At 39.9% G+C, this 15,948-nt stretch overlaps 1 protein-coding gene across 1 annotated transcript in view; it reads left to right on the top strand.

Annotated features, from left to right (window-relative positions):
- LOC139738158 (myotubularin-related protein 10-B-like) overlaps positions 1 to 15,948 on the top strand; it is a 72,025-nt gene that overhangs the window by 16,313 nt on the left and 39,764 nt on the right. Inside the window, exon 4 of the mRNA XM_071648820.1 lies at positions 2,417 to 2,553. Within this exon, the coding sequence (XP_071504921.1) occupies positions 2,417 to 2,553 (137 nt within the window). The remainder of the gene's footprint in view (positions 1 to 2,416; positions 2,554 to 15,948) is intronic.

The raw sequence follows: 15,948 nt of genomic DNA on the forward strand, positions 1-15,948 counted from the left end.
CTCTATCTTTCTGGATAAAATCTTTCTCTTTCTCTCTTGTTTTTAATCTCTCTGTCTATGTCTATCTTTCCATATTTATCTTTCTCTCTTTCCCTGTCTGTATGTCTCTTTCTCTATCTGTTTATCTCTCTCATTATATTTCTTTTTCTTTCCATTTTTCTGTCTGTTTTATTGGTCTGTCTCTTCGCATGTCACTTAACATGTTCTTAATTCGCTCGTCACTGATACGGCTGATCGTATGTCGACAGTCTATTCTTGGAACAAAGACCTGCTCCGATTGTTATCATGGCAGTGCACTATTCAGTAGCAGGAGTGCACATCAATTTGTGCATTTCACACGAACAAGGCAAATATGGATGGAGGTTTGCAGTGAAAAGAAGACAGATTTTATGCCCTGCATGACTCATGGGTAGTGTCCATCATTGGGAATAGAATGGACCCATTGTTGCATATAAATGAATAAAAACATGGAAAGTTAAAAAAAATGATATTAGGATTGCAGTCTTCATGATCAAAGATAGTTTCTTTCAGGGCTTATCTAAAGACAGGATATCCAGTCAGTCCCTTTTTTTTGTCCAACTTTATTTTGAGCACTTACAAAATGGACAAGAAATTAAAAAAAATGTTATAAATATGAGATTGCATTTGAACAGTGCATTATGCATACAGATTTGCCACTGAGCGGGACACCTGCTGCAACCCTATGACAGGCCAAAAGTTCATGATAGTCTGCACTATAAAAGATGTGTTATGTAAACACACTTCTATTCATGGCTGACTCATCCATCAATTTCATGCTTCACAGAGTTTCGGTCATTTTGCCTCTGACGAAGATTCTGCTAGGATCGAAAGCTCAGGCCCCTTTTGACTTCAGAGTTGTGATCATTCATTTTTAAGACTCTGCGATGATAATATGTCATAAAGCTAGAGCAATCCATTACTTTTTTCAGTTCAATCCATAGATATTGTGATTAATCCCCATAAGACTGTCACGGTGCTTCCAATTTTGTACTGCGAGGGGAATGCACCCTCTAGTAAGCATGGGTGGGGCAGAGTTTAGAATGATAGCTTGATGAAGTCACATATCATTTATACATGTATGAATTCCTTGGAATTATAGTTGACACTGTCAGTCATTTACCTCCCATCTACAGTTCTGTATCTTCCAATGATGTTAAACAGAAATTTCTTCTCCAAACCACGCAGTGGCACACAAGAAATTCTGACACTAGAAGGAATGAAAGTACAATCAGATTGGTCATTTTTGTTGTTTACCAGACTTGTGTCAGTCACAATCACATATTACATAAGATGTTTTTGGTTGCACAGAGATATGGCATCAGGTTATAACAATCAAGGAGAATCACCTCTAAAAGTTTAATATCAGTCAGTATATAGTCCTCTCAGCACTGAAAAAAATGATCAAAGAGACTGTGTACAGAAGAAGTTGTAACGATAGGAGATTTGGATAGTGGAGGGACCTACAGTGAAGATGGCTGCAAGTCTTTTGTTTCTCTTTGTCATTGAAATGCCATAAACTGCGATGGTTTCGCACCATAAATGCTGACACATGCATCCATCCCTCCAAAGGATGCTTGATAAATTTCCATTAATGACGAAGTTGCCCAACGAAACAGAGAGAGATGGGTGGTTAGACTTGGCAACCCTTTGTGCTGACGTACGACAGAGGTATACTAGATAGTTTTATCTTTTGATCACTATCAAACACCTAGCAGGAAGGGAAACCTTTTCGTTAAATGATGATAGGGAAAAAATTCCCTCTCACTTTCACTGTGTGAAGTATAAAAAGAGCTGAGTGCACTTTCATGCAGATAAGAGCAATTTAAAGTGGCCTGTGTTTGTAGGGGGACTATAGTGTTTAACTCTCATGCTCAGCAGATGTACAGGCCTGTTTACTCCAATGAAGTGCACACCAAAATGTCAATATTTGTTCCAACCTGTGTCTGCAAATTGTCGGAAATGATAAGGTCATCAACACACAACACTCCCATTAGCTTTCCAGCAGAAAATTTTGTGATTATCAAAAACAATGACATCATAATTTTTTATATGTATCTGTATTTTGGTACAGCTCTGTTTCATGATTTCATTATCTAAATTTGTTCAGTGCCTGATGTATGTAAGGTGAGTTTTACAGTGCAAAAGATGTGTATACTGTGCCCTTTATAACTGATGTATTATTCTTGTCATTGCTTTCTTGAAAGTTACAGTTATTATCATTATCATTATTATCATTGTTATCATCGTCATAATCATCATCATTGTCATCATCATTATCATAATTATTATTATCAGGCATTATCATGATTATCATTACACCCCAATGTATAACTTTCTTATGTCATGATATTCTTGTTTAATCTTCTCTCTGTCTCTCTTCTCTCCTGGAGAGTAGTCAGTTCAGGTAAGAAGAGACAGATGCTTCCGGGCTCGGGGTGGTCCAGTAACACCAAGCTGATCGAGATCCGGTGCAAGAATTTCAAGGTCCACATGTACAGCTTCAAGTTTGCCCCCAGGAGTTCAATCAAGACGGTAAGGAGAAGACAAGGCGGAGACGAGATGAGCTGAACTCTGACCTTTACAGCGTTCAATTTCCTATCTCCTGTCGAATTACCTTTGATAGTTAAAGGGGGAGTCTACCTTACAGATAGAATATTGTTGAATAGAACCAGAAAAATGAGAGGAACAGGGTAGTGAAAGTTTGACCAACTTTGGATTAAAGATGAGAAAGCATTTATGTTTGAAATTGACAACTCTGTGATGTAAACTGTAGCATATGAGCTCACCTCTCATTTGCCCTATGTATAAAATTCCAATCTCCTTTTATATTATTATTGATTATGGAATATATATATATATATTTTAAAGCAGGGGATGAGTAGAAAATAATTTACAATGATTGTATTGAGAGTGCATGTAATATTTGAAGTTTTCTTTTCAATGGGAAAAGGAAATATCCTATTTTATACTATAGATCAAAATGGTAGGTGAGCTCATTCATAAGTGACATCACAGAATTGCCAATTTGAGTTAGATTGACCACGACTAAAAAAAAATATCACAACTTTCATTAGTTTTGATCAGAATTTCCCCAAACTTTCATTGTCTTGTTCATCTAATTTTTCCAGCCTCTGTACACAGAAACTAATTCTTAGGGTGGACTTACCCTTTCATCAGCTGTAGCACTTGTTTTATGCAAGATGCAACTCATGATGGTTGAAGATGTTGTAGACACATTATCAAAATTTCACTCAAACAGAGGCCTGACCACCCCATGGTTTGAAATGGTTTTGACTGTATTTAGAACAAGCATTGTCTCCTTGCCATTTGTCTATAAGACAAAGGAACAGAGTGTACCATCCAGGCTCTAAAATTTACCCCTACATAGCCACAACTAGAGCAATTCGCTTTCACACTACGGAGACACTGCCCCAAAGGACTGTTAGCATCCCCCTCCCACCCACCACCCCCCTGCTGGACAATAATGATTGCACGCATGGGGTCATTTCTTCAAGCACTCATATGACAGGATAATTGATGTGAGGTTGGTCATCATGTGTCAAAGAGGGAAGTTGTTCTTTCCAACTGTGTCGGACAGTTTCCTCTTTGCTGAGATCCAGGTGTTTATTATGCCACCATGCCTTTCCTAAAATTTCAGAGATACAACAAGGAAACTTTGTGGAATCCCTTGTTTCTGCTGATCACATTGGCCCAACCCATGGCACCTAGTAGCACCCATTAGCCCACTAGGTGCTGTGGACTGATAGTTGAGAGTGGCGGATCCAGGTAGGGGCGCACTGGGCGCACACCACCCCTTGATTTTTTGTAAGAACAAAAGAAATTTTCTGAAAAGGGGGGTGCGTGCCTCCCCCCTTAATTTTGTACAGGCGTCTCCCTTTTACGGAACTCCTGGATCTGCCCCTGGTTGATGTGGTCCCCCCTGGTCAGTGTGGGGCACTGGTTGCAGTGGTTTTCATCTACAAAAGCAGACTCGCAGTATACTCTGTTGACAGTTTTCACAACAGGGTTCCCTTTTTTTGGCCAGTGAGACATGGTCACCTGGCGTGGATTCGGTATAGCTGAGTAGAGATTATGGCCCGTCAGTGCAAGAGGGTATGAGCAAGTCCACACGGAGCGGTGATTCAGGAGTTCCATCTAACACATGAATATGTACGCCGTTGCGGACGGCGGGACGGATCAGCGCATAGAGTCTAATCGTGATCCCAATTTCCTTTCCCAGAAGTAGCATATCCCTCTGGAATAAGCTCCCATAGGACCGAAGCCTCTGTGGTCGCGGTGATAACTAGTACACTCTGACCAGTAGTCACCCCTCACCACTGACCTCAAGAAACCTTTGGTCAGTCAGTATTCCTCACAAGGGGATGTCCGATCCCTGCTGGCAGTCCGATCTCTGTGGGCAGAATGTCCCTCCAGGAGAGGTATGTACCGTCCTTCATAGTGTGATATGTGCAACAGCGCAGTAAGTCCACTTTAATCCTCAGTAATTCCCCCTGGTTTAGTAATGTGCTTCGTTGAGACAGTAATAGGGGTATTCAGGAAGTGTCTTGTTTCATTTCTTCAGATTACAGTTTCTGTGATGTTGTCTTCAGCCTTTTCCTTCACCAAGACCCACAATGCAATGCTCTGCATGTACTCATCATGGACTGTTAGACACAGCATGTGTGAAATGTTTCAAACTGGAGAGAGTACCATAGTGTGATACCACAGCCATTCATCGCCATGGAAACTGCTTCCAAATAATCTCACCTGTCTTGAACATCTGTGAACACTATTGTTGCTATTCATGCTTGCACCTGGTTTCAACCCAAGCCATAACAAAAGACTGTGATATCATCATTTCGATGCTGTTGTGCTGCACAATTTTGAACTTTGCAAGCTGTTGTTTTGATCCAAATGTTCCATCATTGAGTTCAGGTAGCTCTCTTTCATCCAATTTCTAATGTCACTGATTCAGGCTTCGACACAAGCAATCCAGCTATCTACTTCTGCTTGCAATTAATGAGATAGTGAAAGAAAGATTTTTTTTTTTTTTTTTTTTTTTTTTTGGGGGGGGGGTCTATTCCGTGTTTGTTGACTAAAATAGGTTAAACAAGAATTGAAACTTTTAAAGAAAGAGAAAAAAAAGTGGTTCCAAAGGAGAACATATTCAGGAGTAACAAAAATTGAAACAAACTTTAAAAAAAGAAGGAAAAAATGTTGCCAAGGGAGAACATATTCAGGAGTAACAAAAATTGAACAAACTTTAAAAAAAGAAGAAGAAAAAAATGTTGCCAAGGGAGAACATATTCAGGAGTAACAAATGTATTGATTCGATGTAATGAAACAAGAGCAATCGATCACCTAGACTTTTGGCAGAATCAGACTAATATATCAAAAGCTGTGGCCAGGTTTAGGTACAGGTGCATAAGTTATTCAACATGCTCCTCTACATGAACCAGCATGGACTGTCTGAGCCAGGTGATCCTACCATGTGTACAAGATTGTACTCATCAGAGGGTTTCAATACATGGAGTGAAATTAGTGGTAAAAATAACATGGTCAATGGCGTATGTTGCCCATTTTGCCTTGAATGATGAGCAGGGCTTTTTTTTTTCCCCAGCTAGTTTTATTTCTTGGTACTGTCAAAGGTAGTCATGGCAAGCACTCCCATCTTTAATGTGAAGCTTCCTCTTTGTTTTGTGATTTTTCTGTAGAAAAGAGATAGCATGTGACATCACAAAGTTTTGTTGCCAAACTTCAAGGTAAAAGTTTGATGTCATATGTGACAAATATTACACATCATATGGGTATTCAAACCTCATGGAACTGTGTTTAACTCCATCCTGATGAGCCATAACATTAGTAGGGATCAGTTTGACGTAGATAGATTATTATTTTTTTTTTTTTAAATGGAAATTGGTTGTTCTCTCACGATGACAGTAAATCATAAAGTCTCCAAGCGAATTAGCATCTTTGGTATCGTTTGATCCATCAGTCTAATTTTGTCAAATTGTCAGAGTCCAGAATCTGGCCAATTTTGTGAATTTGAGACATTGCATTGGGTGGATCTCTTGCCTCATCCGTGTAATTCGATTACACTCATTCATAGACTGCAAAAAAATTCGATTACACTCATTCATAGACTGCAAAAAAGAATAAGATTAGCCTTTGATGGACAGCGCAATTTGCTTCCCAAAGTCGGGAGGAACATGACATGCTTCTGCTGCAATTGCAGAAAGTCTGCAGCGGAGGTTGGACCAACTGTTTTCGCCAGTTGGAGGGTAGTAGGAAAGAGATGGGGAATCTAATTTTTGTCTGAGTGACAGCAAATATGCCAAACTGCGCGGTCCGTCCCATCGTTTCAGAGGAGAAAAATTAGGTTTATTTCCTCGCTTAATCCTGCTCTAATCCAGACTTTCAGGCAGGGGCGGGGGTGGGGGGGGGGGGGGGAGCTAGGTGTTGTGGATGACGGTTTTCTGAATCCAGAAACTTCTATGGCATTTAGCCTACGCAGTATTGCGATTAACCCATAGACTCCGGTAGATAGGCATCACATTTTTTTTTTCCATATTTTAAAAAAGATCCTTGTACCCCTTTTTAGTTTGTCAAACGTCATGAATGTAATGAGCATCAGATTTAGACGTCCACATTTCCCCCTGGAGACATGGTAAACTCAAGAAATTTCTTTTTGCTTCAATTCGTGTAATAAGGACTGTTTGATCAACCCCATCAGTCATTAAATGTTTTTACATGCCTGATAAAATTTTCATCAAAATCTTCTGATCACAACAATGCTCTTTGATAATGAATATCTTAAAGATTATATTGCATTTGGGGGAATATTATCACACACAAAAAGCTGAGCTATGATATTTAGGAATATTTGTAATGAGCCTACTTACGTGTAGATATATACACTTGTGCATAGACTATATTTGACCAGTTTCAGAAGACATCTGGAGTGAGAACAATCTTTCTTCTTTTTTTTTCACAGAATATTAATTTTTATATAACGTGAATGTATTATGATCCTTCACTCTGCTTTCATCCATTCGGAAAGCCTTTGTAGCTGTGCAATGTAGCAAAATCAGTGGTGGAACATGTTACATTTATGAGATACATGTGACCAATAAGTGGTTTGCTTGATTATGACAAGTACAATGTCACCTATTTGAGATGTTTTCTTCGCAGCTCCTTCGTCATCCAGGTCAATCGATCTTACCCTGGATGTGTCCTACCGAGATGTCATGAAATTTGCTCCGGGGAAGTTTTCATTTGGTCGAAAATAGTAGTTAATCAAGATCACGAGTGTATGCATCAATTAGTGTCTGCACGTAATATCCTTAATGGCTTTGGAGCAAATTACTTGTTTTCACTTCCAGTTTCATGGTTTACTTACATCAACAGAAATAATTTCTAATCATGGCTCATTACTCTTTGTAAATCAATGTGCAAAAAAACATTACTGGTAATTTAGTTTGAACACATACATGTATCAATGTTGGGGAGATTTATGATTGCACAAGAACATCATGTGTATTCATTACTTATACTTTATTTTGAAGCTATTAAAGATGTTTGATATACAGTGTACAGTAATGTGTTGTACATGATTTAAATATTATGTAAATTAAACAGTCATTTCTTTAAGACATAAAACTATGTCAGATTTCTACCTGAAAAAAAATATTTAGAAAAGCATCAAGAATTGATCATATAATGTCATTATTTCATCAAGCATAGGAAAATTCCAAAGTTGGATTTAGGGCCCTGATAAAGGTCAAAGGTTGAAGGTCAAGTTTAGATAAAGATCAAGTGACAGATCATATTTTTTTACACTCCACATGAAGATCTGTACAGTTACAGATACCCAGAAACAATGTACAGCATGTTGTACGTGAAGGCGTGTTGGTCAACATTAGTGTCAAACGTGACTTTTAGGTTTGACGATGCATTGTGTACACATTTTAGAAGTACAGCTGTAAGTGACTTCGGTGTTGCCAATGAGGTGATTATCGTGTCGGCCTTGAATATTTCTCGCTTGTCATAAAATATAGTTGCGCAGTGGGCATGACCACAGAAATTTTGACAAAGATGTCTATTACGGCAGATATATTGTTCAGAGAAAGTGAAACCGAGGAAGGAGGATTAATGGACTGTGTGATCACCATCTGGTGTCCCTAGCTCACTCTCACACCCTGGTGCGCTGGCTGGATTCAAAATGCTTCCTGCACTGAAGCCTCTGATGTTTTCTCCCCATACACCAAGCACCACAGCCTGGCAGCTGTTTAGCATATCCACAGGAATTCTGGACCACTCGGCTCCTTTCCTGGTCTCAAGCTTTGATGAAGTAATCTCTTGCCAAGTGGACCCTGTCTTGAGCTCACATTCCCTCCCCCCCCCCCAAAAAAAAAAATAGATAAAAAATAAAGGAATGTGCTAATACAACAATGCAATAAAGAGCAATATATTTCAAAGAGAATCCTGAACTTCACATCCAATGTGAAACGGGAGGGGGGGGGGGGACTCTTGAAAAGTACAATTATGATGTTTTGCAAACTTTTTAGAAATTCCTGACGTGTTTATAGATACCAACTTTATTACAGCTGATACGTACAGTACTAGTACCTCTCTGGTTCCCTAACTACCAAGTTTTAGTCAGGGATGCCAGGTTTCAGGCAAAGGCCTGAATTCAGACCCTGGTAGTACTACTATCTAAAGTGCAGGCCCTTGCGTGTACGCAGTAGCTCTATATATGCATTTCAGACCCTCACTTTCATTCTACACTGGTGTACTTGTAAGTGCCATCCCCAGATCACTATTTTAATGCCTCACCCGCTCGATTGTGGTTCTGTAACCACTCCTCAGTAAGTGCCACTTGTACACACTTCATCATGGGCTCAGCACTTTTGAGCATCTGTGGAAACATAACAGTGAGATATTTTTATCGCATGTGTGCATCCAATTGTAAAGCATTTAGCTGGCACTGGTGATGGATACAGAGTTGTGTGCAGCCGGTCAAGATATTGCTGCTGTTGTTTAAGGGAAATGCTCCTAAAGTTTTTATTTTTGTTTGTTTTTCTTTTTTCTTTTTCAAGCAGCCATGCGACAAAATGTATGCTTCCACTTCCCTGGTTTGCTTTTAGCTTCAGCAATTTTACCCATCAAAAAATATCAGGATTTTTCTATATCATCGATTTTTTTTTTTTTTTTCTTTGGGGGGGGGGGGGGGGGGAGGGGGTACTGTATATGCCGAATATTTCGTGAGGTTTTTATTTCCGCGAATTTCGCATAGATATTGACTCTAATGCCGATATGAATGTGACGTACGCATGTACATTTCCCCGTTCAGTACAGGACTCCACGATTGCGAATTTAACCACTTGCAAAATTGTCGGGAAGTCCCGATATGTGAAAATTTAGACTCGCGAAATATATGGCATATACAATATATTTGTTTTCTTATTGTCATTATCTGTGAGAGTTTAGCAAGTCTCTCTCCAATACATTTGTTCCCACCAAATACATTCACATACTTGGAGTCCTGTTTGCTTGCATTACCAGGAGTTGTTGCTATGCTGGGCGAGCACCGAGCAAGGTTTCTAGTGTCAGGATTAACCTGTGATAAATAAAAGCATCCACAAAATTGTAATACCTAAATAGGAGTGGACTGTTGAGTTCTTACAGAATGAAAGCGGACAACCTTTATGCATAAATATTATGCATTTCATATATCTATAGTTTACTGTACTTGTACATTGTAGGTCCCACGTACTACATGCTAGTTGATTATCACTGCCATATATGCCTACTGTATAAAGTTCCTGACTTTTTTTTTTCTTTTCAGTAATGTACAGCATTCAATGTAGGGTGCAGTTTGTATTACATTCTACTTTCAATACATCCAAAACAACAACAGTCTCTTGAGTGGGCACTGTATGATTTCCCCCGTTAAACTGGGTGTGGAATATTAAGGAGAGAATACGAGACGAGACTAAACAACCTTTTTTTTTATTTGTGGCATGGCAGGAAATGCAGTGTCAACTGTGTGAAATCGTTTTGTGGTCACACGTCGCGACTCGATGCCCATTATACAAGCCCCCAACTTGGATTATCTCCTTCACACCGGAAAAGAGAGCAAGTTTGTTATGGTGATAAGCCTGTCAGTTATGTCAACTACTCGGTTTGGGATGTTTGTATGCGCACACTTTTTTTGATAATTGAAATTAACTTGTCAATTGATCAAAAAAGTTACAAATTAATGGCCGAAAACCACCTGAATTAACGAAATGCTTTGCTGATATTATTACACACACACACGAATATTAGATCATAAAGATGACGTCAATATAGCCCCATCAATGTCAAATTGCACAAAGGGAGACTATTTGACTGCATGTCTATAGTGTGTATTAGTCTCTGTATCACAAGGCGTTGAATGTCCGTGTTTGTTAGTTCAGAGCATACTACATCACCCAAGTCATACCCATATTGTGCCACTTGTACGATCTTTCATGATTTGTGATGTCTGGATCCCTTGACATATTTACCTGCAGTTATTGATGTATTGATATGGTCTTCACATTTGACGGCTTGCCTCATAATGGGTGTAATATTAGTGATTATTTCCCAATTTTTCTATAGTGAGAGTTACCATGTTTCAAGCAGGCCTCAAAACTACTAACACTGTATAAAAGCCCTCTGTGTGAGCGATAAAAATCAGACTGATCAGTGCTGTATCCGATTCTTGAGAAAAATAATGTCAAAACTGTTTTGCACTTAGTCCCTACGGGGCATGTGGGGCAGCTCTTGTGCCATTCACGTTCCAGGTTCGACTTCTCTGTGGTCCAGCCAAGTTTTTCCCCTTACTTGTAACAGTGAGCACTTGGTTAAGTGTTGTAGTGATTGAAACAAAACAAGCGGGCACTCGATGGAGGGTGCATGTACGTGATGAGAGGGTTGCCCCCGAGGTCATCACGGCATCCACAAGCCTTGCATGTGTGGCTGATCGCCAAGGGGTGATGCTCAAAGCTCACTCACTTTCCTGTGATATATGGGGTGCATCTTTGCTGATCTGCAGTTTGGAAAAATACAAAATAGTGCAATGACTTCAGATTTGGCAGATTTGCCCATATCTTACAGGGCCCCAAAATTTGTAGCTCTGTGTGATACAGCTGGAACGAGGAAACAGAGGAAATACCTTGGGAAATTCTTCCGGAAGTGAAAGTTGGTCTAGTTTGAGAAACGCACGCTGTTTGGTGAACGTCCTCGGTCCTGTTTTGCAAAATGCAGTATTCAGCTACACATGGCACAATGTCCATTTTTTTCCCCGTTGAGGATGGACTGATTTTGCTACAACACGCATTTCCCATAGACACCTGCCCGAGTATACTCGGGACTCATCCCCAATGGGTTAATAGTAGACACTCACCACTGCAGAAGTTTGTGATACACATAATGACTTTCTTGTTCAAATTAAGCATGCTGTGTGTTTGATTGGCTTTCTTCTTCACCCGTATTACACTGTACAGTTTAAATGTTTGTTATGCCAAAGAATATTGAGTTGAAAGAGAGCAAATCTTATTTTCAGGTTTATTAATCAGCACCATTAGCTTTACATTTTCTTCATAAGTTTCACACTGTCTTCCATGGTTTCTAGGAGGTATGGCATTACATTGATACCAACCATTTGTTACTGTTACACAGTAAATGTGTCATCGTGACCTTGTCATTGTTAGATATCTATTTCTAGGGGGAGGACTCCCAGGGTGTTTGGTGAAAGAGGACTTCTGAAAAAAACAAAACAGCAACAATATCAAGACTTCTGTGTGTAAAAGGAAAGTGCTGCCAAGTTTAGCTCCCCTCAATAGTTACTGGTGCAGCACATACATGTAGAGTACCTACATGTACAGCTGTAGCATGTCAAAAGCTTAGCATGATCACCAGGCTGTACCTCCAAGGCTGTAGTCACTGTATATCTGTGAAGTGCACATATAACAGCCCCCGCGATTTGTAAACGGAAACTTGAAAATGTTCTGTACCTCTCTATATCTCTTTTGGAATATTTTTTCCCCCCAAATCTGCCTTTTAGCGGAAGCATTTCATTACTCAGTGCAGTGTGAAATCAAGGTGTTCCTCTTGAGGTAAAGGAAGAGTGGGCTTGCAGTAGCAACACCTTCAAACTGCATACACTGTACAAATGCGAGTTGGCATAAATTGCTAGGTTTGAATCAAATGACTGCATTTGGTGCTCTGCCATCAAAACGCCATGGTGTGATTTCTCAGACGAGGATAAACTTTACTTGTATGTGGGGTCTTGATTACGGAGCTCTTTTTTTTTTCACCTTCTATCTTTGGTACAGATTGTGTACTTACCTTTCCATATTCCTTAGTCTCTTCTGTGGATTTATTACATATTATATATCAGCTCCATGCTGGCAGCAGGCCCAATAATCTGGGTACATTACATTGAATATTGTGGGAAAACATTCTCCCTGCCGTGTACTTGAAGTGTTGGATCTCTGATTTCAAGAAATTTAGATCTTGGTTACACACACTTACAGACTGCATGACTAGAAATCTTTGAGGAAGTTCACAAATGTAGCATGTGTGAATGATCCCTTGGCAATGTACACAGTGTACAGTAGTTTATCTTCACAGGCATCCACACAGTGCCCACATTTCTCTAGCCTTAAAAACATAGAAATACACAGGTGGGACTATGATCGTGCAGTTGGTCTCATCTGTGTTTGCTGATACAAAGTCTTTCCAATGTCTTTCCACAATGCACTTTCATTTTTGTCTCGCACGTGTAGTTGAAGTGAGACATACACATGTAGGCCTCATTTTTCTGTTGTGCGTCATTGTCGTCGTCGTCTGGGTTACTGCATGGTCAACAAAGCCATGTTACGTGTATGTATCGCTGGCGACGGAATGCATTAGTGTACTAGTAGACTTGCGAAGGTGTTATTGTCAGTATAATACTGTTTGATGATGGTGATTAGAATCTTATGCGTATCTTGTGTACCGGTATTTGACTTCGGGGTCTGCCGCATATGCCTGTAAATTCAACACGTTTCCATCATTTTATCATTTGAACTGCAAGCTCTTTGTCTTTACATTGCAATCGAGATCAACTTGAACTGTCTGGAATAAGTGTTTTTCCAACTTGTTTTTTCCCAAAGTTGTTTGTGATGGGATAATCTTTCTCTAGGGTCATATATGAACTATTAATAGTCCCTCCCAGACGAAAGTCTGCAAAAGAAGGATTCCGTATGTTCTGTCGCTTCGCTTCCCATGGCTTACACACGATTGCAGGACATGCTTTGTGTGTGCTTTTGTGTGTGTGTGTGTGTGTGTGAGAGTGGGCGTGGGTGTGTGCAGATGAGGGTTTATTTCATCACATCATGGGTAATGATCATGTGGATGTAATGTAGTCTAGCTAATGTTCTATACACCCTCAATCTGTCCCCAGTAGGAACTTTAAAGGGGGTAGGGTGAGGTTGGGGTGGGGAGGGGTGGGAGGGAGGGATCTGGCTTCCCTCCTTGAGAACATCAGCTGGAAAGAGATGAAGTTCAGAGAGAGAGGGAGGGGGAGGTACATAGGGAGCTGGGACACCCTACTAGATCATATCCATTCAATTAAGTGACTCATTGTCACCACTATAATGCCGTCTACTAAATACGTATGTCAAGTCTGCCACATTCTCTCTGTCCTGCCTATTATATCTGTAAATTAAGTTTCCCCTCCTATCCCTATCTTTGTCTGTCTGTCTGTCTCTCTCTCTCTCTTTCTTTCCTGCTGTGGGTTTATCTACCGACCCACTTCTATTTATTTGTTTATCTATACGTACAATGTAATCTTTTCATCTATTAGACCTATTACTTCTCTATCAACTCCTTGGTCAGTCCATCTGGCTAGCTATCAACATTATGCATGTGTGTGTTTGTGTGTGTGTGTGTGTGTGTATGTATGTATGTAAAGTTACAAAATGTACGTTGTATATAAGACGTCGTATCTGAAATTTTGGTGAAAATGGCTTTTTTTTTATTAATGGTCAGATAATCAGTTAAGTGATGTCCTGTCCAAATCCTAGCTGTCTTACCCCCAAAATGAAGCCACCACATCATGTCAAAGGAAAGGCTTTCCCATTTGATACAGTGCTTTGGCTGCCATGTTTTTTTTTTTGCTCTCCTGAACATTTGACATTTTGTAGATACGAGGTCTTGTCGCCCCAGCAATGATATGTATGTGTGTGTGTGTGTGTGTTTAAGTATGTTCCCATCTACGATATTTCTCTATCTAAATCTATTTCCGTACTCAATTGTCATATCCATCGACGGTGTTAAATTATCCTCTCCCTTTTCAAGTCCTCGGCAGTGCATTGAAACAAAGCAGGAATAATTTACAATGTGTGTTACTTGTGCAGCTTGATGTAGAAGTTTAGATCATAAAACTTGTCTTGCAGTCTTGGATGAAGCATTACCGCGAACCTTTGAGAGCTCGATCACAGAGTTAAATCAGTGTCAAAGAACAGAATAAATCCACCAACACTAAATGAAAGAAAACTCGTGCAGTTCCTCAAGGCTGACAAACTCTTTGCTACTTCATGGCAAATAACTGTTGGCAGCTGTGAGCAGAATTTGGGGTCTGTATTATCAAGGTGGGGAGCTTTAGATTTGCAGCGCGGACGTAAAGGCGACGGTTGTGTTGACCATTCTCTTTCCCTGCATCATGTTGCAAAGTACAATAGCTTTAGATTACATGTAGGCAAAGCGCATACAAAGTAAAATAGTGCCGCAATATTAGTCGCTTGTTGTTATAGCTTCAAGTAGCTCTCTGCATCATGAATTTGAGCAAGAGAAGATAATGGCCCTTCTCAAAGACTGCATAACTTCCTTTGCTCATTGGCATGGGTTACAATTTCTTGGTTCGACCAAGTTCTAGCATTGATTGAAGATCTGAGACTCCCAAAATTGTGAATGTGCTCGGAAGTGATACATTGAAGAGTTGTGCGCCTTTTTAAGCGGTGATCCTACACTTCGCTTCGAGTTGATGTTGTAAATATGATGTCAGCTCTGGCATAAAGAATATAAGGTGGATTTATCAAAGATATACAGTGCACTCCCGTTATAACGAACACAGTTATAACGAAGTAAAAATTTGGGCTGCAATGTCATCCATTCTCAAGTATTTCTATTGTTTATTTGTTCGGTTATAACGAAATTCCGATATAACGAAAGAAAATTAACGGGATTCCACTGAACAATGGCCATGCAAAGATGGTTTTCAGCATTCTTTGTTGTGTGTTTTTGTTTGATTTGGTTTGATTTGGGTTTGGTTTGTCTCAAACTCTGACACTCATGGCCGTCAGGTGTGTGTGAATCACCACAGTCAGAATCCTGGGTTTGGAGGAAGTCAGAAAGTGAAAGTTAGACAAGACTCCAAGTGGGCTGAGGATACCCCAAGAGGGTTGCCCGCCCTTCCCCCCCCCCCCCCCCACCAAACACCACCTCTCACAATTGCCAAGAACTTGTTGAGTGATCTTGTCTGTGACTAAACCTCTCAGTCCCTAAACGTCTGCATCTTCACTTCAACTGCCTTCGGTTTTCTCACTTTCTACAAAAACTTTCAGTTTGTTCAAAAAGTCAGACCTCTTTGTTTCAGATTTTTAAGTTTTATGTGTGTGCTTTTTTTCTCTCTACATTATGGAGACACGTGTCGTGGTTAAATCTATAGGGAGAGACTTGGACTTGGTGAATATTAGATATTTACTTCAGTGTACAATTTGTATGTACCAGCACCTGCAAGGGCAGTCTATATGTTTAGGACATGTCTGCTTCACAAGAGTATTCATGTTACACAAGGAGTGAACTTTATTGAGGGTTGACAATGAATAATGGCTTTTAAGTTTTTGTGCCATAAAA

This window comes from Diadema antillarum, unplaced genomic scaffold (genome assembly GCF_040938485.1).
Source record: "Diadema antillarum isolate AM-2024a unplaced genomic scaffold, OU_Dant_1.0 seq00000725_RagTag, whole genome shotgun sequence".
NCBI lineage: Eukaryota > Metazoa > Echinodermata > Echinoidea > Diadematoida > Diadematidae > Diadema > Diadema antillarum.